This window comes from Symphalangus syndactylus, chromosome 4, assembly GCF_028878055.3.
Source record: "Symphalangus syndactylus isolate Jambi chromosome 4, NHGRI_mSymSyn1-v2.1_pri, whole genome shotgun sequence".
Lineage (NCBI taxonomy): Eukaryota > Metazoa > Chordata > Mammalia > Primates > Hylobatidae > Symphalangus > Symphalangus syndactylus.
Window position 1 is genome coordinate 42331986 of NC_072426.2, and position 24226 is coordinate 42356211.

At 39.8% G+C, this 24226-nt stretch overlaps 1 protein-coding gene across 27 annotated transcripts in view; it reads right to left on the reverse strand.

Annotated features, from left to right (window-relative positions):
• The window catches only part of HERC4 (HECT and RLD domain containing E3 ubiquitin protein ligase 4), a 158748-nt gene that overhangs the window by 48270 nt on the left and 86252 nt on the right, over positions 1 to 24226 (reverse strand). For 20 of the 27 annotated variants that reach the window (XM_055274468.2, XM_063637164.1, XM_055274469.2 and 17 more), the window contains 2 exons: positions 23447 to 23619; positions 1639 to 1758 (listed from right to left, as the gene is read on the reverse strand). In XM_055274468.2, the coding sequence (XP_055130443.1) occupies positions 1639 to 1758; positions 23447 to 23619 (293 nt within the window). The remainder of the gene's footprint in view (positions 1 to 1638; positions 1759 to 23446; positions 23620 to 24226) is intronic. The other 7 variants (XM_063637169.1, XM_063637166.1, XM_063637165.1 and 4 more) reach the window with 1 other exon arrangement.

Consider the following 24226-nt stretch of genomic DNA (forward strand, 5'->3'; position numbering starts at 1 on the left):
CGTGATCCTCCCAAAATGCTGGGATTACAGGCGTAAGCCACCACGCCTGGCCTAAAGCTGGCTTTTTTCTATCATGTCAAGCTTGTTTTCACCTAAGGTATTTTACCAAATGTTCATTGTTCTTGAAATTCTCTCTGCCCTGATCTTAAAGGGCTGCTCCTTGTCATTCAGATTAATACTCATACTTCATTAGATAAGTCTTTTCTGAAATCTATCTTTACTAAGTTCCCTCATTTTAATAATACATATTATTAGCTGATATTTTTTGCTTTGACTATTGCCAATCTTGCCCAGTAGATTACAAATTCCATGAGAAACAAGGCTCTGTCTGGTTCACCACTGTATTTCCAATACCTAAATCAGTGCCTGTTATATAACAGATTATCACTGTTTGTTGAATAAGCAAATGAGTAGACCTAAATCTATAGAATGGCTACAAATCTGACCCAGCCTCAAGGTGACTCAGGATAAAAGTCAATGAGTCTCTCCCAGTCCAGACCCAAGTACACTAGGGAAGGAAAAGATGTCTAGAAGCAACCTGATTCCAGGAGGCGGGAGTATCCTAAAAACAGCATGCACTAACCAGACTGCCATTCAAAAACTACTGTACTTTTTTAGTGCTTACTAGACATATTCTAGACACTGTCAGAGGTGTTGGTTGACTGACAAGAGCACCCATCCACAAGGAGCTTACAGCTGGTGCCTAGCAAGCAATGAAAAGTTACTCACCCTTCTATTATATAACTGCTGCACACATATTAAATTACCTGGCTACAGAAAAGTGGGCCTCAAGTATACAAAAATGGCTAGCAAATAAGAGTAGTAAACCTAAATATTTTGTATCTAACTGCTTACCCATTTCTGCATTAAAATTTTATGTGCCTAGTTCAAGTTTTATAAGACCATGGTACTATTTTAATGGGATAGTGTCTAGTTATTAAAGACTTGGCTGCATAAAAAGATGTACGCACCCACATTTATATAAAAAATCTGAAATAAAGGTAAACACATAATCGGCTCACTGCCACCTCCATCTCCCAGGTTCAAGTGATTCTCATGCCTCAGCCTTCTGAGTAGCTGGGATTACAGGCATGTGCCACCACACTTGGCTAATTTTTTGTATTTTTAGTAGAGATGGGGTTTCGTCATGTTGCCTAGGCTGGTCTTGAAATCCTGAGCTCAGGCAATCCACCTGCCTCAGGCTCCCCAAGTGCTAAGATTACAGGCATGAGCCATCATACCCAGCCCTCTTTTGGTAGTCTTGAAGCACCAATTTCACAACAATAATGCATTCTTAGGAGTTCTAGTATGAAGAATGCCAGTATTCTCAACACTGGAGAAATAAGAGGCAACCTCATAGAAAATAAAAGAGTTAAAAATCCATTTCGCACTTGTAGTTTTTTTTTGTTTTGTTTTTTTAAAGTGTAATCCATTTCTTTGGTTTGGCTTTGGTAAAAGAGTAGAATGCATATAAATACTGTATAATATATATCACTCCTTTGCAATGTGTTATTTAAAAAGTAAGTTCTGGATAAAAGTTCTGAAAAAATTTTCTCATTTCAAAACCAAGCAATTGTTTCTTTTTTTATTAGATATATATACATAAAAATGAAACTACAAATTGCACAGAAAACCTACCATTCCATAGGCCTGCTGTTGGACCCAGTTGATATAATCATTTCTTATGTCTATCAATTCTTGTACTTCATGTATATAAAATTTATCATACTGTATAATCTGTCCCGTTTTCTCATTTACCTACAAAAGAAAATGTAATTGACATTAAATTTAACCAGTACCCAAGACAGACAAATTTTTTTTTATTTTTTGAGATGGAGTCTCACTCTGTCACCTAGGCTGGAGTAAAGTGGCACAATATCAGCTCACTGCAAGCTCTGCCTCCCGGGTTCATGCCATTCTCCTGCCTCAGCCTCCCAAGTAGCTGGGACTACAGGCACCCGCCACCATGCCCGGCTAATTTTTTGTATTTTTAGTAGAGATGGGGTTTCACTGTGTTAGCCAGGATGGTCTCGATCTCCTGACTTTGTGATCTGCCCGCCTTGGCCTCCCAAAGTGCTGGGATTACAGGTGTGAGCCACCGCGCCTGGCCAAGACAGAGAAATTTAAAATATCTAAAGAAAAAAATGCTTTGGGGATTTTCTTAGCTATTTTTTTCTTCCTACAAAAAATACTTAGTGCCTACTATATGCAAAATGCTAGTTAAGTGCTATGGGAGACACAAAGATTTGTAAGATGTGATATCTGCATTCAGTATCCCAAAATCTAGAAAAGACATGTCTTTATAACTACAACACAGTATGAGATATATAATGATTAAACTGTATATGGTATATATAAACTAGATACTATAAAGACTTATGGCTGGGAAATGGGACCTTAATAATAGCAGCTAATGCTTGTTAAGTGTTGCTCTGTGCTGGCATCTGATTAGAATAAACTTTAGGAGGTGATATCTGGACACAATGTGAAAAATGAAGAGGATGCAAATTACCACCCTAGAGATTACCTATTAATTACAAAGATAAAAACAAATCTTTACAGTGGAGAGCACCATCTTAATCAAGTTATCTAACTAATCATCACCAATACTGGAACAATGAAATATTATGCTCTTGGTGATATAACTCAACAGGAAGCATACAAATGATCTATGAAGTAAAAACAGTTTAAGCCAAATCCAATCAAGTCTCCTAATCTAAATTTTAGTTTATAGGAAATATAAGGGATAGAGGAACAAGTTAAATAAACATCACCACGAGGAAACAATCAGACAAATCCTGATTATGAAACTTTTATAAGAAAACTGGCCAAGAATCTTCAAAAACTCAAGGTAGCAGGGATTGAAAAAAAAAAGTTAGGAGCTATTCTAAATTAAAAGAGACTAGAGGAATTCTGGTACTAAATATGGCAGAATACTTTGCATCAGACTACTCTTCCTGTCACTAACAATTATAAACTCTAGACAATACATTAAAGAACAACTATTGTACTTAAAAACACTGGAGATCCACCAAAAGTAGGCAGAAACAGGAATGGACACAAGTAGAGGGTAGAGCTCAAGCAGAAAGCAGCAGTCTTAATAGACAGACTGAAGCTGCCAGCACAGTCAGATAGTGAGGAATAAAAAAAATCAAAGAAAGGAATCCAGAGGACAAAGCCCCAAAATCTATGTGCAAATTCCCCCCACATCCTTGGCTAACTCTAAATCATGAATGCACAAAGTAAGACCTGCTATAAATAAATAAATAAAACTCAAACCCAATAAACCAACAGGAAGCACAGCTGAGAGCTGCTCCTTTTTTTTTTTTTTTTTTTTTGAGACGAAGTCTCACTCTCTTGCCCAGGCTGAAATGCAGTGGCGTCATCTTGGCTCACTGCAAGCTCCGTCTCTCAGGTTCATGCCATTCTCCTGCCTCAGCCTCCCGAGTAGCTGGGACTACAGGCATCCACCACCACCTCTGGCTAATTTTTTTTTGTATTTTTAGTAGAGACGGGGTTTCACCGTGTTAGCCAGGATGGTCTCAATCTCCTGACCTCGTGATCCGCCCACCTTGGCCTCCCAAAGTGCTGGGATTACAGGCGTGAGCCACCATGCCTGGCCAGAGAGGCTACTCTTACAGTAAGAGTTCAAAACAAGCATTTCCAGAGGAAAAGGGGCATATTTCATAATAATAAAAGGATTAATTTACCAAGAAGTCACAACAATCCAAAAACAGCAGAGCTTGAAAATATATGAAAGAGAAATCAACAGAACCACGATCACAGTTGGAGATTTTTAACACTGCTCTTATTAACTGATAGAAAAAAACAGACAAAACCAGCAAGTATAGATGATCTGAATAACAATTTAAACCAACTTGCACTCACTGTCATAGAACACTTCACCTAATAATTGTACATGAAATGTTCACTAAGATAGACCAAATCCTGGACCATACAGTAAGTCTTCATACATTTTTTTTTTTTTTGAGATGGAGTCTGGCTCTGTCACCCAGGCTGGAGTGCAGTGGCGCGATCTCGGCTCACTGCAAGCTCCGCCTCCCGGGTTCACGCCATTCTCCTGCCTCAGCCTCCCGAGTAGCTGGGACTACAGGCGCCCGCCACCGCGCCCAGCTAATTTTTTGTATTTTTAGTAGAGACGGGGTTTCACCGTGTTAGCCAGGATGGTCTCGATCTCCTGACCTCGTGATCCGCCCGCCTCGGCCTCCCAAAGTGCTGGGATTACAGGCGTGAGCCACCGCGCCCGGCCGTCTTCATACATTTAAAAGAATCCAAAGTATACAACATATGTTCTCTGTCCACAATGGAATTAAAAAATCAGTAACATAAAGAGATTTGGAAAATCCTAGAATACTGGCAATTAAACAAAACACTTCTAAATTACTGAAAAGTTTTCTTGAACCTGTGAGAGAGCTAAAGTTATAAGACAACCAAGTAGCCTGAATCCAAGGATCAACAAATACTTACAAAAGGTAACAGGGTACCAGAAATGGCTCATCTGTGGCAGAGAGAAGAGGAAACTACTACTGTCATACAAGCAGAAGTAATACGCTAAAATTTTAAGGATCACTTAAAGCTGAGTGTGGGGTAGCTTGATAGTATGAAACCCCGCAGAGTCCCAGGCAGTTGGCACTCACTCACAGCCTCTTGTCCATAGACTGCCACTTGTTCCAGTTGTTCCAGACTGCCACTTGTCCAGTTGTTCCATGAAAACAACTGGAAACAAGGCGGGGGGGCAGGGAAGGAAACAAGGCAGAATATCAAGAGCCTCTCTCAATGGTACAAGGAATTAGCTGCCACATGAGAAAGGAACAAAGGCCCACCACCCTGCCCAGATCCTTCTTTCACACAGCCACTGAGGAAGGGGAAGCAAACCCATGTCTTCTTGCTGAGGGAGGGAAAAACCTTCAATTCCTGGGAAGAAAGGTGACAAGAACAGTCCTAGGCTCAGAATCTTATATCAGTAGGACTAGAGGTCTGCAATTGCTGAGGGAGGGAGCAGAAACTGCCACACAAAAAAATCCGAAGCAGAGTTTGGTTGCCACAGGAAGAGGGGAGGGAACTCTAACAAAGGTCCAGGCACACATAATCTACCTAAAACCAAGGCTATACCACAACAACCAAGAACCATGTCTGTTCCCTCTCCTCTACCAATCTTGAAAGCACTGAGTAACAAGCAACACCAGTTTATAACTGACAAGAGGTAAGAATGAGAAGAAAATCCCTCTAAGGAGTAGGCATGCAAAGTGGGGCACAAACATTCACAAAAACCATTTGACACCCTACTTCCACCCTAAACACTGTACTACAGGCCTCAAATTCCTCCAATGTTAGAGGCCTCAAATTCCTCTAGCATTAGAGGCCTGTAGTGTAATGAAGGTATTTATAGCAAATTAAAAATTCAATCCCAGCTTAATTCCTGACTAAATAAACTCAAATCCTTACACTAATACCAGATAGGAGAGGTGTACCAATTTATAAGCTTTAAACCTATTGATTTCAGTTTCTTACTGTTTTATAGCTAATCCAAAATTATGAGACATATCAAAAATCAACTGAACAGGCTGGGCATGGTGGCTCATGCCTGTAATCCCAGCACTCAGGGAGGAGAAGGCAGGTGGATCACCTGAGGTCAGGAGTTCAAGACCAGCCTGGCCAATGTGGCGAAACCCTGTCCCTACTAAAAATACAAAAATTAGCTGGCTGTGGTGGCACATGCCTGTAATCCCAGCAACTTGGGAGGCTAAAGTACGAGAATCGCTTGAACCTAGGGGGTGGAGGTTGCGGTGAGCTGAGATTGCACCACCGCACTCCACCCTGGGCGACAGAGTGAGACTCCGTCTCAAAAAAAAAAAAAAAAAAAAAGTCAACTGAACAAAACAAAAAAGTGTCTAGAGACAAAGCAATCAAAAGAGTCAGATTCAGAGAAGACTCAAATGTTGGAGCTAGGAAACAGGGGCTTTAGGAAAATATTTTGAACTTAAAAGTAAAAACACATAAAAATTTGTGGGATGCTAATAAATCCAGGCATAAAAGAAAATCTATAGCATTAAATGATCATATTAGAAATAAAGGGTCTAAAATCGATGATCAATGTTTCTGCTTTAAGAATCTAGAAAAAAAAGATCATATTAAGTACAAATCAAGCAGAAGGAAGGAAACAAAGAAATCAATGAAAGAGAAAACAGAAAAACATTAGAGAAGAAATTAAAAGCAAATGGGTTTTCTGAAAAGATAATAATGAATAAACTTACAGTCAGACTGACCAAGAAAAAGAGATGACACAAATTACCACTATCAGGAATTAAAGAAGAAACATGATTACATAGATATCTTGGTAAAACTGACTCATGAAGAAATAGAAAACCTGAAATGTCCTATACTTATTTTTTAAATTTAATAGGAAATTTAAGATTTTCCCAAAAGAAAACTCCAGGGCCAAAATTGTTTCACTGATGAATTATATCAAACATTTAATAAAGAAATAATACCAATCTTAATCAAACTCTTTCAGAAAATAAAGAAGGATCATTTCTTAATTTATTTTATGAAGCCAGAATAAACTTGATACCAAAAGCTAACAGCAATATGAGAAATAAAAATTACAGATCAATATCCCTTATGAACACAGATATAAACCCTCAATAAAATATTAGCAAATTAAATCCAATAATATATATATAAAGTATAATATAAATATAATGCCAAGTAAAGTTGATTTCAAGAATGCAAGGTTGGTTTAACATCCAACTATCAATGAACTTCACAATATTTCTGAACAAAAGGAGAAAAAAAATCATCTGTTCATCTCAACAGATGGAAACAATATCTGATAAAATTCAATATCCATTTATAATAAACACTCTCAGCAAACGAGAAATGAAAGAAAATTTCTTCAAACAGATAAAACCCATCCAACCGCCCCCACCCCCTGCCGACATTTAACATTATACTTACTGTTAAGATATTGAATGCTTTCTTTCTAAGATTAGGAACTAGGCAAGAATGACCACCATAACCACTTATTCAACATTGTACTGGAATTCTTAGTTAATAAAATATGCCAAGAAAATAACATGATTGTGTATATAAAAAAGCCAAATGAATCAATCTATAAGAGAATTACCAGAACTAAGAGTTTATCAAGATCATAGGGTAAAAGGCCAACACTCAAGACTCAACTGATTTTCTCTAGGCCAGGTACAGTGGCTCATGCCTGTAATCTCAGCACTTTGGGAGGCTGAGGCAGGCAGATCACCACAGGTCAGGAGTTTGAGACCAGCCTGGCCAATATGGTAAAACCCTGTCTTTACTACAAATGTAAGAATTAGCCGGGTGTGGTGGTGGATGCCTGTAATCCCAGCTACTTGGGAAGCTGAGGCAGGAGAATCATTTGAACCCGGGAGGCAGAGGTTGCAGTGGGCCAAGGTCTCACCATTGCACTCCAGCCTGGGTGACAGGAGTGAAGCTCTGTCTCAAAGGAAAAAAAAAAAAAAAGGCCGGGCACAATGGCTCACGCCGGTAATCCCAGCACTTTGGGAGGCTGAGGTGGGCGGATCACCTGAGGTCGGGAGTTCAAGATCAGCCTGACCAACAGGGAGAAACCCCATCTCTACTAATAATACAAAATTAGCCAGGCATGGTGGTGCATGCCTGTAATCCCAGCTACTTGGGAGGCTGAGACAGGAGAATCACTTGAATCCAGGAGGCGGAGGTTGCGGTGAGCTGAGATCGCGCCTGCACTCCAGCCTGGGTAAAAAGAGTCTAACTCTGTCTCAAAAAAAAAAAAAAAAAAAAAAAAAAAAAAAAAAACATTTCTCTGTACTAGCAACAAATAATTGGAAAATAAAAATTTTAAAAATCATTTACAATAGCATCAAAAACATAAAACATTTAGGAATAAATCTTTGAGAAAGAGAAGGAATAAAATTTTTAAAAGAATATGCAAGATCCTTGAAAACTGCTGAGAGAAACTGAAGAGTCATTCACTATGTTCATAAATCATAAAGGAGAGTAGCAAGACTCAACAAACAATTGCAAAAACCAAAATTTGACTGGACTCTAGTTATTTAAAAAGCAGTAATGTAAACAACATTTTTGCTATAAATGAGGAAATTTGAAATATGCATGCACAGATAGAAGATATTATAGAATTATAGTTAACTTCCTTAAGAGAAATAATGCTACTGCTGTTACATAGAAAAATGCCTGTATTCTTAAGAGATGAAAGATAAAGTATTAAAGGATGATATCTACATTTTACTTTCAAATGATTCATGAAAAAAGAATATACACACACATATATACAGCAAATATGACAGTATGTTAACAACTGCTGAATCTAGAATGGAGGGCACACAGGTTTTAATTATATTTGTTTTCAATGTTTCTGTAGGTTTGAAGATACTGCAAATAAAAATCAAAAAGGAGTGAATGGAAAACAAAAAAAAAAAGGTTTGAAGGAGAACATTCTAGGCAGAGAGAACAGCACCAGCTAAAGAGACACAGTCTGTATGTAATTGCCCCCACCTAAACTGCTAAAGAGAATGAGAGGCACACGGAGCAAAACTGGATTCAACATGCAGTTGGGAAATAAGCTGACCTCAACCGTCTCTAGGTTAGCCATCCTCAGCCATGGCTTAGGCTAAAACAAGGCCCAATCCCGTAGGAATTAGAATAAATGTTCATCACTGTATGCCAATGAGTTCTGGCATGTTTTGTTACAGAATATTACTGTGACAAAAGTTGATACATGGGGAAATAAGGTTTTAGATTTAAAAAGTAACAGAATCAGTTGTATTTTATGAATATTATTTGGCTAAGAGAGTGAGGTATAGTCAAGAATAAGTAGAGAGGCTGGCAGTAGGATTAGGATATTGCTAGAAGATTTAAAGTCTCTAGATAAGAATTCAGAGGTCATGGCAGCTAATGGATATGGAAACAAGAGAATAGTCAAAGACTACTTCAATATTTCAACCCTGGGTAAGAGTAATTTAAAAAATTACTGTACATAGGCTGGGCACAGTGGCTTATGCCTGTAATCCCAGCACTTTGGGAGGTCAAGGTGGGCGGATCACAAAGTCAAGAGATCGAGACCATTCAACATGGTGAAACCCCATCTCTACCAAAAATAGAAAAATTAGCAGGGTGCGGTGGCACGTGCCTGTAGACCCAGCTGCTCGGGAGGCTGAGGCAGAAGAATCGCTTGAACCCAGGAGGCAGAGGTTGCAGTGAGCTGAGATCACGCCATTGCACTCTAGCCTGGCAACAGAGAGAGACTCTGTCTCAAAAAAAAAAAAAAAAAAAAAATTACTGTATACACACACACACAAACATAGAGCAGAGTCAGGAAAACAAGACAAACCTTTCTCAGTTGAAAGTAATGGCAGGACTGTCAAGTCACTCGAGAAACGTTTGCCTCAAAGACATAACTGACAGTCATTTTCCTTAAAAGAGACAACTAAAGCTGAGGCAGTAGGTGAGGGAGAGGTAGAAAGTAAAACAAAAGAAGCCAAATGCAGACCCTATAGAGATGTTGCACTTAAGAGAAGAAAAACCACCAAAGAAACAAATAAAGTTGATCTAACATACAAACTAAACAAAACTAGCTAACTTTCCTTTGAAGAATAACAAAAGTATTATAATTTGTGAATAATCACATATACATTAAACTAAGGAATATCTGAAAGGGAACAAAATGAATCACTCAGTAAATATATAAATCTAACCAGACAATGCTGGTGTCCAAACAGGTGCTCAATAAATACGAGATGAATGGATGGACAGATAAAACTTAAGAGATACTGCCTATAGTTCTTACTTCTAACGGCACTTTAAAAGGATCAGTCTGTATCTGTTGCATTTCCAGTGAGAAGTATTATAATGTGTGCTTATTGTTAATTTTTAGTAAAAAGAATGGTTTATATAATTTTCATGTTTTCTGAACTTTTGCCCTGAAGTATTCCTAATAGAAAAAGAGAACAAACACATATATAACACCATTACCCTACCTCACTCCATGGAGGGGCGTAGGGGACTGTCAGGTCTTCAGTATGCATATCAAGAAGGGAAGCTAACATTTTCACTATAATGCAGACTCTACCTTAAAATTCACTCAAATTTGGCTGGGCGCAGTGGCTTACGCCTGTAATCCCAGAACCTTGGGAGGCTGAGGTGGTTGGATCATGAGGTCAGGAGTTCGAGACCAGCCTGGCCAAGATGGTGAAACCCCGTCTCTACTAAAAATACAACAATTAGCCAGGCATAGTGGCGCACGCCTGTAGTCCCAGCTACTTGGGAGGCTGAGGTAGGAGAATCGCTTGAACCCGGGAGGCAGAGGTTGCAGTGAGCCGAGATCGTGCCATTGCACTCCAGCCTGGGTGACAAGAGTGAAACTCTGTCTTTAAAAAAAAAAAAAAATTTTCACTCAAATTTTATGTTCCAATAATAAAATAAAAGTTATCATTAAAGTGGACTTCATGTACATTATCTCATTTAAACAGTCCTATGAAATGTATACTATTATTATGATCATAAAGATGAGTATACTAAGGCTTAGCATTTAAGAAAGTAACCAAGGTCACATAAGTAACAGAGCCAGAAATATAACACATGCATTCTTTTTTTTTTTTTTGACAGTCTTGCTCTGTTGACACCTCCCAGGTTCAAGCAATTCTCCTGCCTCAGGCTCCTAAGTAGCTGGGATTACAGGTGCCCACCACCATGCCCAGCTAATTTTTTGTATTTTTGTAGAGATGGGATTTCACCATATTGGCCAGGCTGGTCTCGAATTCCCGATCTCAGGTGATCCACCCACCTCGGCCTCCCAAAGTGCTGGGATTACAGGCGTGAGCCACCACGCTCAGCTGACACATGCATTCTTAACTCACTATATGACTGTCCAATTTGCTTGATCTTGTGGCTTAGCATTGAAGGTACAAATAATCCAATTTAAGAAGCACACATTTAATAATACTGCTTTTATTTCCACAGTTGATACTTTTATCTCCTCTAATTATTGACAAAAGCACTTTCAGTTCCTTTTTTCTCCCACTGTTTTGATTGCTTTATATCTGTGGACAGGATACTCATTTGAGAGAAACTGACCAGAGTTATACTGCTATTACTAGCTTTCAAACAGAACAAAGACACCAAGTTTACATATGAAGACCAAAATCTTCATCCTAAAAGAAGGGGTAGGCAAACTACAACCTGTGGGTCAAATGCTACCCACTGTTTGTTTTGTTTGTTTTTTTTTTTTTTTAAAGTAAATTTTGCTGGAAAGCAGCCACTCCCATCCATTTACATGCTGTCCACAGTGGAGTTGAGAGTTGACTAGTTGCAACAAAAACTGTATGGCTCACAAAGCATGCAGTATTTACTATCTGGTCCTTTACAGAAAAAGTTTGCAGGTCCTACCCTGGAGTCTTTAGTATTGTGCTTTAATCAACTGAAATAATTAGCCAAACTCTTTCTACTGAAAAAAGAAAATACACAGAATAGTTATACAAAAAAACACAATGGCTTTCCCCTCTCCAATATTTATGTTTATATATATACAAACTAATTTTTAATCTCATTGGATTCTAAAATTTAGTGACTCTTGCAGAATATGATTCATATCCTACGACCTCTGATATATATTTTTGTTTATCTTACTTAAAATTTAAAAGTGAAACCACAGTTTCCATCCCTAAAAGCAAACAGGTGGAAGAGGTGAAGCAATAGGGCAAAATGGAAAGCTCCACTGATTGTCCCAGCTTCATGGACACCAATTTAACAACTATCTACACAAAAAAAGCATCTTACTGAGAACCACAAATCAGGTGAGCACTCATATACCTGGTTTCAACTTCATATTGCTGAAAAAAAGAGATACAAAAAAGTCTTGAATCACCAACGTCACCCCCTCCTAGACCCTGGCAGTGGCAGTGTGGTGCAGAGAGCATTTCTGTGCACCGGAGAGAGAAAGAATGCAGCAATTGTGAGGCATTGAGCTCAGCACCGCCCTGTTACAGCAAAAAGTAAAACTGGATCAAAGTTAGCTGATTCCTGTCCACAGAGGGAGCATTAAAACCCAGCCCTAGCCAGAGGGGAATTGTGGATCCCAGTCGTCAAAATGTGAGTTCCTGCAAGCCTCACCATAGTGGGCTAAAGTGCTCTGGGGCCCTCAATAAACTTCAAACATAGTGCAGGCCACAAGGACTGCAACTACTAGGTGAGTCCAAGTGCAGAACTGGGCCCAGAGCCAGTGAACTGGGGAGGCATGTGACCTACTGAGACACCAGCTGGGGCTGTTTAGGGACTGCTGGCACTACCCCTCCTTTAACCCAAGGCTGCACAGCTTGTGGCTCCAAAAGAGATCTTTTCCTCCCACTTGTGGAGAGAAGACCGGAGGGAAGAGTGGGGAGAACTTTGTCTTGCATCTTGGATACCAGCTCAGCCACAGCTGGATAGGGCACCAGTCAAAGTTGTGAAGACTGCTTTCCAGACTGTAGCTCCTGAACAACATTTCTAGGTACACAGTGGGCCAGAAGGGAACCCACTGTCTCGAAAAGAAAGACCCAGTCCTGACAGCTTTCATCATCTGTTAACTGAAGAGCCCCTGGGGCCCTGAATAATCAGCAGCAATATCCAGGTACTAGGTACAAAGGCCTTGAGTGAGCCTGAAACTTCCTGGCTTCAGGTGAGACTCAGCACATTCCCCACCATGGAAGCTATGGGGCGAGACTCCTGCTTGAGAAAAGTGGAGGAAAAGTAAAGGGGACTCTGTCTTGTACCTTAGGTACCAGCTCCGACGTAGGAGGATGAACCAATTCCAGGACTTAGTTCTTAGATGGCATTTCTGGACCTGTGCTGGGCCAGAGGGTAAGTCCCATGCCAGGCAGCACTCACCACAAGCTGACTAAAGAGCCCTTTAAGGACCAGGCATGGTGGCTCATGCCTCTAATCCCAGCACTTTGGGAGGCCGAGGCTGGCAAATTACTTGAGGTCAGGAGTTCAAGACCAGCCTGGCCAACATGAAGAAACACTGTCTCCACAAAAAATACAAAAATTAGCCAGCACAATGTCACATGCCTGTAGTCCCAGCTACTTGGGAGGCTGAGGTTGGAGGATTGCTTGAGCCTGGGAGGTAGAGAGTGTAGTGAGCTGAGATTGTGCCACTGCACTCCAACCTGGGCAACAGAGCCAGACCTTGTCTCAAAAAAGCCCTTGGGGCTGGGCGTGGTGGCTCACACTTGTACTCCCAGCAAGTTTGGGAGGCCAAGGCAGGCGGATCCTTGAGGTCAGGAGTTTGAGACCAGCCTGGCCAACATGGCGAAACCCCGTCTCTACTAAAAATACAAAAATTAGCCAGGCATAGTGGTGCAGGCCTGTAGTCCCAGGAACTCAGGAGGCTGAGGCAGGAGAATCGCTTGAACCCAGGAGATGGAGGAGCTGAGATTGCGTCACTGCACTCCAGCCTGGGCGACAGGAGACTCCGTCTCCAAACACAAACAAACAAAAAAACCCCTTGGGCCTCAAGGAAACACTGGCAGTATTCTGGCAGTACTCCCCACAGGCCCCTGGTGACAGTGGCCAAGGGGAGGTCCGGGGTGTTCCTCTGCCTTTGCAAAGAGGAGGGATGAGTGGTAAGGACTATTTTGTGGTTTGAGAACCAGCTCAGCTGCAGTACAACAGAACACCAAGTAGACTTCTAAGGTTTTTCACTCTAGACCCTGGCTCCCAGAAAGCACCTCTGGAGTCACCAAGGGCCTGGGGAAACTAGCTGCCCTGAAGGGAAGGACACAGGCCAGGCTGGCTTTGCCACCTGGTGATTGTAGAGCGCCAGCACCTTGAGTGAAGATAGTCAGTAGCCAGGAAGTGGTTATAGCAGGCCTTGGGTGAGACCCAGTGCTATGCTGGCTTCAGGTCTGATCCCGTCTAGTCCCACTGGTGGTAGCATGGCCACAGGGGTGCTTGTGTCACTCCACCCCCAGCTCCAGGTACCTCAGAACAGACAAAGTTTGTTTTGGAAAAAGTAAGGAAAGAGAAAGAACAAGAGTCTCTGCCTGGTAATTCAGAGAATTCTTGCAGATCTTGTACAAGACCATCAGGGCAGTACCTTTATGAGTCTGCCAGAACCACAGCATTACTGGGTGTGGGGTGCCAACTAAAGCAGATACAGCTTCTAAGCAATGACAACATCCAAGTCCTTCTGAATATCTGGAAAGCCTTTCCAAGAAGCACGAATACACACAAGTCCAAACTGCAAAGACTACAATAAATACGTAACTCTTTAATGCCCAAACAGAGAGGAACATCTGTTAAGTTATCAAGACCATCCAGGAAAACATGACCTCACCAAATGAACAAAATAAGGCACCAAAGACAAATCTTGGAGAAACAGAAACACATGACCTTTCAGACAGGGAATTCTAAATAACTATTTTGAGGAAACTCAAAGAAATTCAAGATAATACAAAGAAAGAATTCTACCAGATAAATTTAACAAAGAGATTGAAATCATTTAAAAGAATGAAGCAATAATTCTGGAGCTGAAAAAATGTAACTGACATACCGAAGAATGTCTCAGAGTCCTTTAATAGGAGAATTGATCAAGCAGATCAAGCTTGCAGTGAGCCGAGACAGTGCCACTGCATTCCAGCCTGGCGACAGAGCAAGACTCCATCTCAAAAAAAAAAAAGAAAAAAGAAAAAAAAAAACCTGTCTGAGAAAAAAACAAATAACATACAATGGTGTGCCAATATGCTGGCAGCAGACTTCTCAGTGCAAACTTTACAGGCCAGGAGAGAATGGCATGACATATTTAAGGTATTGAAGGAAAAACTTATCCAGTGAAAATATCCTTCAAACATGAAAGATAAATACTTTTTTTTGAGATAGAGTTTCGCTATTGTTGCCTAGGCTGGAGTGCAATGGCGCGATCTCGGCTCACCACAACCTTCGCCTTCCAGATAGTCATCAAAACAGCATGGTACTGGCATGATTCTCCTGTCTCAGCCTCCCAAGTAGCTGGGATTACAGACATGTGCCACCATGCCTGGCTAATTTTGTATTTTTAGTAGAGACTGGGGTTTCTCCATGTTGGTCAGGCTGGTCTCGAACTTCCGACCTCAGGTGATACACCCGCGTCAGTCTCCCAAAGTGCTGGGATTATAGCCATGAGCCACCGTGCCCCACCCTGAAAGACAAATACTTTCCTAGACAAACAAAAGCTGAGGAATTTTATCAACACTAGACCTGTGGAACAAGAAATGCTAAATGAAGGTCTTCAATCTGAAAGAAAAAAATGTTAATGGGCAATAACAAATCATCTAAAGGTATAAAACTCAATAGTACACAGAAAAACAGAATATTACAACACTGTAATTATGGTGTGTAAACTACTCTTAAGTAGAAAGACTATAAATGATTAACCAATCAAAAATAACAACTACAACAACTTTTCAAAACAGAGTATAAGATATAAATAGAAACAACAAAAAGTTAAAAAGCAGGAGTACAAAGTTAAGGTGTAGAGTTTTCATTAGTCTTCTTTTTGTTTATTTGTTTATACAAACAGTGTTAAGTTGTTATCAGTTTAAAATAATGGGTTATAAGATAATATCTGCAAGCCTCATGGTAACCCGAAACCAAAAGCATACAACGAATACACAAAAAATAAAAAGCAAAAACTAAATCATATCACCAGAGAAAATCACCTTCACTAAAAACAAAACAGCAAGAAAAAAAGGAAGGAAAACTGCAAAACAACCAGAAAATGAGTAACAAAATAGCAGGAGTATGTCCTTACTTATCAATAACATTGGATGTAAATGAACTAAACTCATGAATCAAAAGACATAAAGCTGCATGACTAGAAAAATAAGACCAAATGACCTGTTGCCTACAAGAAACACACTTCACTTATAAAGTCACACAGACTCAAAATAAAGGGATGGAAAAAGATATCCTATGCCAGTGTTAACCAAAAGGGGGGGAGTAGCTACCATGTAAGAGAAAATAGATTACAAAAGTGTAAGAAGAGACAAAGAAGGTCACTATATAATGATAAAGCAGTCAAATTAGCAAGAGGATATAATCATTGTAAATATATATGCACCCAACACTGGAGCACCTAGACATACAAAGCAAATATTATTAGAGTTAAAGAGAGAAATAGACCTCAGTACAGTAATAGCTGGAGACTTCAACACTCCACTTTTGACACTGGACAGAGATGTACCAGACAGAAAACCAACAAAGAAACATCAGACTTAATCTGCACTACAGACCAAATGGACCAAACACATATTTACAGAACATTTCATCCAATGGCTGCAGAATAAACATTGTTCTCCTTAGCACATGGATCACTCTCAAAGACAGACCATATGTTACGTCATAAAACAAGTCTTAAACCATTCAAAAAAACTGAAATAGGCTGGGCATGGTGGTTCACGCCATGTAATCCCAGCACTTTGGGAGGCCAAGGCGGGTGGATTACTTGAGGCCAGGAGTTCAAAACCAGCCCAGTCAGCATGACGAAACCCCGTCTCTACTAAAATACAAAAAATAGCCTGGCGTGGCCTGTAATCCCAGCTTCTTGGGAGGCTGAGACATGAGAATCACTTGAATCTGGGGGGTGGAGGTTGCAGTGAGCCGAGATCAGGCCACTGTACTTACTCCAGCCTAGGCAACACAGTGAAACTCCGTCTCAAAAGAAAAAAGGAAAAACTATGAAAGAAATTGAAGAGGACACAAAAAATGGAAGATATTCCATGTTCAGTGTGGTTAAAATGTCCATACCACCTACAGCAATCTACAGATTCACTGCAATCCTTATCAAAATACCAATGACATTGATCACAGAAATAGGAAACACAAGCCTAAAATTTACACAGAACCACAAAAGACCCAGAATAGTCAAAGCTATCTTAAGCAAAAAGAACAAAACTGGGAGGAATCATATTACCTGACTTCAAATTATAGTGCAGCGGTATAGTAATCAAAAGAGCATGGTACTGGCATGAAAACAGACACATAAACCAATGGAACAGAATAGAGAACCTAGAAACAAATCTACACACCTAAAGTGAACTCATTTTTGACAAAAGAACCAAGAACAAACACTGGACAAAAGACAGTCTCTTCAATAAATAGCGCTGGGAAAACTGGATATCTGTATGAAGAAGAATCAAACTAGACCCCTATCTCTTACTATATACAAAAATCAAATCAAAATGATTAATGACTTAAATCTAAGACCTCAAACTATGAAACCACTGTAAGAAAACATTAGGGGAAACTCTCCAGGACATTGGTCTGGGCAAAAATTTCTTGAGTAATACCCCACAAGTACATGCAACCAAAGCAAAAGTGGACAAATGGGATTACATTAAATTAAAAAAACTTCTACACAGCAAAGGAAACAGTCAACAAACAGAATGGGAGAAAATATTTGCAAACTAATCATCTGACAAGGGATTAATAACCAGAATATATAAGGAGCTGAAACAATTCTATAGAAAAAAATGCAATAATCCAATTTAAAAAATGGGCAAAAGACTTGAATAGAAATTCCTCAAAAGAAGACATAAAAATACCAAACAGGCGGCAGGGTGCGGTGGCTCATGCCTGTAATCCCAGCATTTTGGGAGGCTGACGCGGGTGGATCACCTGAGCTTAGGAGTTCGAGACCAGCCTGGGCAACACGGTGAAACCCTGTCTCTACTAAAATACAAAAAATTAGCCGGGCATGGTGGCGTGGGCCTATAGTCCCAGTTACTTGGGAGGCTGAGGCAGGAGAATTGCTTGAACCCAGGAAGCGGAGGTTGCAGTGAGCAAAAAAAAAAAAAAAACCAAACGGGCCTATGAAACGTGCTCAATACCACCAAACACCAGTGAAATGCAAATCAAAACTACAGTAAGATATCTCACCCCAGTTAAAATGGCTTTTATCCAAAAGACAGGCAATAACAAAAACTGGCAAGGATGTGGACTAAAGGGAACCTTCCTACATTGTTGGTGAGAATGTAAATTAGTACAACCATTATGGAGAACAATTTGGAGCTTCCTCAAAAAACTAACAATAGAGCTACCACATGATCTAGCAATCCCACTGCTGAGGAGCTACCCAAAAGAAAGGAAAGCAGTATATCATACAGATATTTGCACTACCAGGTTTACTGCTACATTGTTCACAATTGCCAAGATTTGGAAGCAATCTAAGTGTCCATCAATAGGTGAATGAATAAGGCCGGGCACAGTGGCTCGTGCCTGTAATCCCAGCACTTTGGGATGCTGAGGTGGGTGGATCACGAGGTCAGGAGATAGAGACCATCCTGGCTAACATGGTGAAACCCCGTCTCTACTAAAAATAAAAAATAAAAAAAATTAGCCAGGCGTGGTGGCGGGCGCCTGTGGTCCCAGCTGCTCGGGAGGCTGAGGCAGGAGAATGGCGTGAACCCGGGAGGTGGAGCTTGCAGTGAGCCAAGATTGCGCCACTGCACTCCAGCCTGGGCAACAGAGCAAGACTCTGTCTCAAAAAAAAAAAAAAATACAAAAATTAACTAGGCGTGGTGGTGTATGCCTGCAATCCCAGATACTCAGGAGGCTGAAGCAGCAGAATCGCTTGAACCCAAGAGACAGAGGTTGCAGTGAGCCGAGATTGTGCCACTGCACTCCAGCCTGGCAACAGAGCGAGATTCCATCTCAGAAAAAAAAAAAAAATGAACGAATACAGAAAATGTGGTATTTATACACAATGGAGTACTATTCTGGCCAGGCTTGGCGGCTCACGCCCGTAATCCCAACACTTTGGGAGGCTAAGGCAGGTGGATCATTTAAGGCCAGGAGTTCGAGACCAGCCTGGCCAACGTGGTGAAACCCCATCTCTACTAAAAATACAAAAAATTAGCCAGTTGTGGTGGCAGATGCCTGTAGTCCCAGCTACTCGGGAGGCTGAGGCAGACAACTGCTTGAACCTGAGAGGTGGAGGCTGCAGTGAGCCGAGATCACGCCACTGTACTCCACCCTGGGTGACAGAGCGAGACTCCATCTCAAAAAAAAAAAAAAAGAATGACATTCCTGTGTCATGTGCAACAATATGGACAAAACTGGAGGACATTATTTAAGTGAAATATGCCAGGCACAGAGACAAATATCGCATGTTCTCACTTATTTGTAGGATCTTAAAATCAAAACCATTTATATAATGGAGACACACAGTAGAAGAATGGTTACCAGAAGCTGGGAAGGGTAGTGGGGAGGCAGGGGCATGGGTGAGGTTGGGATGGCTAATAGATAAAAATAAAAATATTTTTTAAAAATGAGTAAAACCTAGGCTTTTCTTTTTTTGAGACAGTCTCACTTTGTTGCCCAGGCTGGAGTACAATGGCACGATTTCGACTGACTGCAACCTCCACCTCCTGGGTTCAAGCAATTCTCCTGCCTCAGCCTTCTGAAGAGTTGATATTACAGACACGTGCCACCATGCTCAACTAATTTTTGTAATTTTTAGTAGAGACGGGGTTTCGCCATGTTGGCCAGGCTGGTCTTGAACTCCTGACCTCAAGTGATCCACCGACCTCAGCCTCTCAAAGTGCTGGGGTTACATTACTGGCATGAACCACCGCACCCGGCCGAACCACCGCACCCGGTCAAACCTAGTATTTGATAGCACATCTCATGTACCCCATAAAGATATACCTACTATGTACTCACAAAAATTAAGAATTAAAAAAGATTAAAGAAATGCAACCAATGTTTGCAGTTTGTATATCTTGCTGATATGATATATACGTTTTTGAAAAGAAATGTTAATGTTAGAATAAAAATAACATATTTGCATGGTAGATAAGGTTCAATCAGCCATCATTTTCTCCAGGAAGTCTTCCTTAGTCCTTCATAGTCACATGCCCTCCCAAGTGTTCCCATAGCACTCTGCATTTTCCCTAATCTAGTACTTACCATGCTGTAACATAAAGACCAAAAAGTTTAGACAATCTCTCAACATTGTAAGCTCAACAAGGGCAGAAATCATGTCTTTTCTTTATCACTACATCCTAATATCTAATATAATAATAAGCACATAGTAGGCACTCAATATTTGCAAAATGAATTTTAAAAAGAAGTCACATGGTAGAAGTTCAAAACAACTTATATGTTTAGGATTATTGCCTAAATGTACAAAATAAAACCTATATAAGTTTGATTATAACACTTTTCTTTCACATTTTAATTAAAGTTTAGTATTCTTGCTTAAAAACCTCAGTTCAAGGGTGGTTATGGTGAGTATGTTTTATCTGTTTGGTTTTATTTAAGGGTTCTGCATAAAATAGTTTGAAAATCACTGATTTAGATCAGCACAAATATGTAGCAACTAGGCTAGACAGATCAAGTAAGGCTTCTCTTTTGGCATACCAGCATGTCTATAATGTACTACATGGAACTCGGAAACTACTAAATAACCCAATTATTTGCCAGTAAACTCATTTAGCTGATAATACATCCATTCCTGACAGCAGGTACCAAAGGTATTTTCTTATGATGCCATTTGGAGCACTGAAAACGATTTTTAATTCAAAAACTTTCCAAAGGACATGACACATGGGAGGAACAAGCGCATCCATAAATCCTGAAATGAATAGGGAACACAAAGTCCAGTTCTCTAGTTCATAATCATCCTCCAGGGTTAGAGAAAGAAGAAAACTAAGGAAATTCCCCTTAATTCTTAACCATAGAGCAGAGGGACGGAATATAGGCAGCTGTTAGATACAAGGTGTCTTTGAATAAACAAGTTTTGATAGTAATAGGTTTCTTGAATGATACAAATAAATCGTCCCTCATAGTTCATATCCACAGATACCTATTTATGGCAGAGTAGGATGAAGCCAAGTTTCCTCTAAGGCATAGAAGAAAGATAATTCACTGCTCTAAAGCCTCCAAAAAAGAGATGTTTAAGAAAGTCATACCAGTATCATCCTGCTTTTGACCATGTAACTACTGCAAACAAGAACCCAGTTTCCTCATAACCCAATAATTTCTTCAAGTCAAAAGTAGTGGTTTTCCATTCAGTTGGTGGTGGTAACAAAATCACCATCTTATGAATATATAATAACTTACATACATTGTATTATTTATTTTTTTGAGACGGAGTCTCACTCTTTCGCCCAGGTTGGAGTGCAGTGGTATGATCTCAGCTCACTGCAACCTCTGCCTCCTGGGTTCAAGCGATTCTCTTGCCTCAGCCTCCTGGGTAGTTGGAATTACAAGCATGCACCACCATACCCAGCTAATTTTTTTTTGTATTTTTAGTAGAGACGGGGTTTCACCATGTTGGCCAGGTTGGTCTCGAACTCCTGACCTCAAGTGATCCGCTCGCCTCACCACCCAAAGTGCTAGGATTACAGGCGTGAGCCATCACGCCCAGCCCATATTGTATAATTTAAACAATACATAAACCTTGGAAAACTATCAGGGCTGGTATTTCAATCCTTATAGATAATTCTTCATTTGCATATGGGATAAAGAAAAAGACTTCTTCAAAATCACAGTGGTAGGAAGCAACATAGAGGGGTTAGAAATATGGTCTTTTTGATTCTTAGTCCAGCGCCTATAACATAATACTATATGTGATCTAGAATATGAACTTCTAGATCTAGGGGCATAAAATAAAATCAAACCCCCTTCTAAACAGATTATACTACTATATCTGCTGATATAAATGTGGACATTCATTTTTCCAGTCTATAAAAAGGAGCAAAATACCGACTATATAGGGTTTTAAAGTTAAATATATCTAAAGAGTATTCACATGAACTACAGACAAAGGAGGTTCTAGTGGTTAGCAAGCAATAAATGTTATTTTCCCTTCCCCTTCAACTATCAAGATGTGAAGATTCTAGTATTTAGAATAAGTCCATCAAAAAGGTCTCTGAAGATGAAACTCTATCAAGTTCTTCCTCAGTTGAGACTGAAGTTACTGAGCTAGGCAGGTAATTTAACTTACTTGCTTAAGTCCTGCCTATAGTTTGAAAGAAAAAATGTTCAATTTCCTCCCTTCTCTGCCCCTTCCATTTTCTCGAGGTAAAAGACACAGCTAAGGAAAAAAAGTACTTTTTAAAGGGGGGAATAAAGATAAGCAGATAACGAAAGCACAGAATGAGTAATTATTTGGTAATAGGGTCCAGCTGAAAAGGGATTGTTCCCCAAAGTAGCAGGACGAAGTCCAGAGAAAACAATCTAATTAATCTCTTGAATCCTCGGCAAACAGTACACAGAAAGGTAGAGACCCATCTCATGAAATTAGAGAATCTTCTTAATAACTGTTTACTGCAGACCTGGACCCTGATATGCTAAAAGAAAGCCCTGTTCTGGGTAAAGGCAAACATAAGAATGACCTGTTTCCCTAGGAAATACATGGCTATGATTTTGTCAATCAAAATGAAGAGAAATGAGTTGTTTTTCTAGGAATCTTGGACATACTAAATACCAAAGAAAAAAGTAAGTCCAGAAAGTTAAGTAGTAGAGAAAAATACCCAGGAGCTTCACTAAAATAGGAAAATAAATGGCCGGTAAAGGTTCGTTCTTAGACAAAGAACAGATGGATTATTTCCTTTATCCCTTTATTATTTACCTTAGCACTAGGCAAGAGGGTCTGAAAATGCAAAGAAGCTGTTAAGGAGAAGAAACTAAAGATTAAAGGTTCATGTGGGTTTTTTAGTCATTTCATAGGTTAGAAACATATGCTTCTCCCTCAGGTCATGTCTCATCTAAATAGCAACTTGAGAAAACCAAATGGCATAACAGAGATATACCTACCAACTGTCAGGGATGAAAATCCATCCTTAATGAAACAGCTCAGACTCTACTTCTTCATATAACTTTGAACTGCTACAAGTGTAAAGGGTACTATTTGTTACACTGGGAAGAAGGGCAGGGAAGAACAATAGGCAAATTAATGAATTACATATGGTTCCAATTTTAAATTAGTCATTTGTTTCAAATGAAATGTTCTACTTTGAGGCCATTAGTACCTATAGCCAAAGAACACAAGTTTAAATGTTCATAATTACAACTAGGACCCAATCTCTTTCATAAGATAACCACTTATAGCTAACAAAAACCATATAATGCAAACTAACAAATTATATCCTTCATAAGGAAATACAAGGAGAATTCTAACTCATTAGTATGTTATTGTTCTGCCCAACTATGGATAAGTTATCCATACATGCCTAACAAAGTCAGGTAAAACCAGAGCTCCAAAGGACAGGTTTATTACTTCTTTTAAGAGAAAGTATAGATAACTTTTCCAAATTTCTATAATATGCATTGTTTTTGCCAATCTAAATCTTTAATAGATTAATGTTAAAATGAACATTATCAATCTGTTAATAGGAATTGGGAAAGAGGAAAATAAAGGAACAATTGGACATACCCTATGTAGTATTTCTAAAACCTTTAATGCAGTATGAAGAAAACTGTTGAAAATTCTTCTTTCAGAAGGGGGAATACCGATCTTGTAGAGTTTCAAAAGACGTACCACAACTTCCTTAAAAAGTTCTACTATCTTGAGGAATAGTGGAGGTTCAAGTACTGACCACCAGTTTTCTGTTATTAAAAAGTGAACATGCAAATAAAATGAATTTTTTAAAAAATCACAATTTTCAAAATCATACTGACTTTTTTTCTGAAGCAGTAGTTGTTAGCCCTTAGAAAACCCCAGAAAGATGCATATAACACAATATCTTATGTAATATTTCTAAGGTTTATAAACCTCCCCCTGACCAAGTTAAACAATATTGTCCTAAAAGCTCTCAAAAGCAAAAATAAAGTGTGAAAGTCTTGTTGAATTTATATTCTTGGTTTCCTAAGTTATATTAAAAACTCACCACTATACCTAATACTTTTTTTTTTTTTTTTTTTTTTTTTTTGAGACGGAGTCTCGCTCTGTCGCCCAGGCTGGAGTGCAGTGGCGCGATCTCGGCTCACTGCAAGCTCCGCCTCCCGGGTTCACGCCATTCTCCTGCCTCAGCCTCTCCGAGTAGCTGGGACTACAGGCGCCCGCCACCACGCCCGGCTAATTTTTTTGTATTTTTATTAGAGACGAGGTTTCAACAGGTCTCGATCTCCTGACCTCGTGATCCGCCCGCCTCGGCCTCCCAAAGTGCTGGGATTACAAGCGTGAGCCACCGCGCCCGGCCACTATACCTAATAC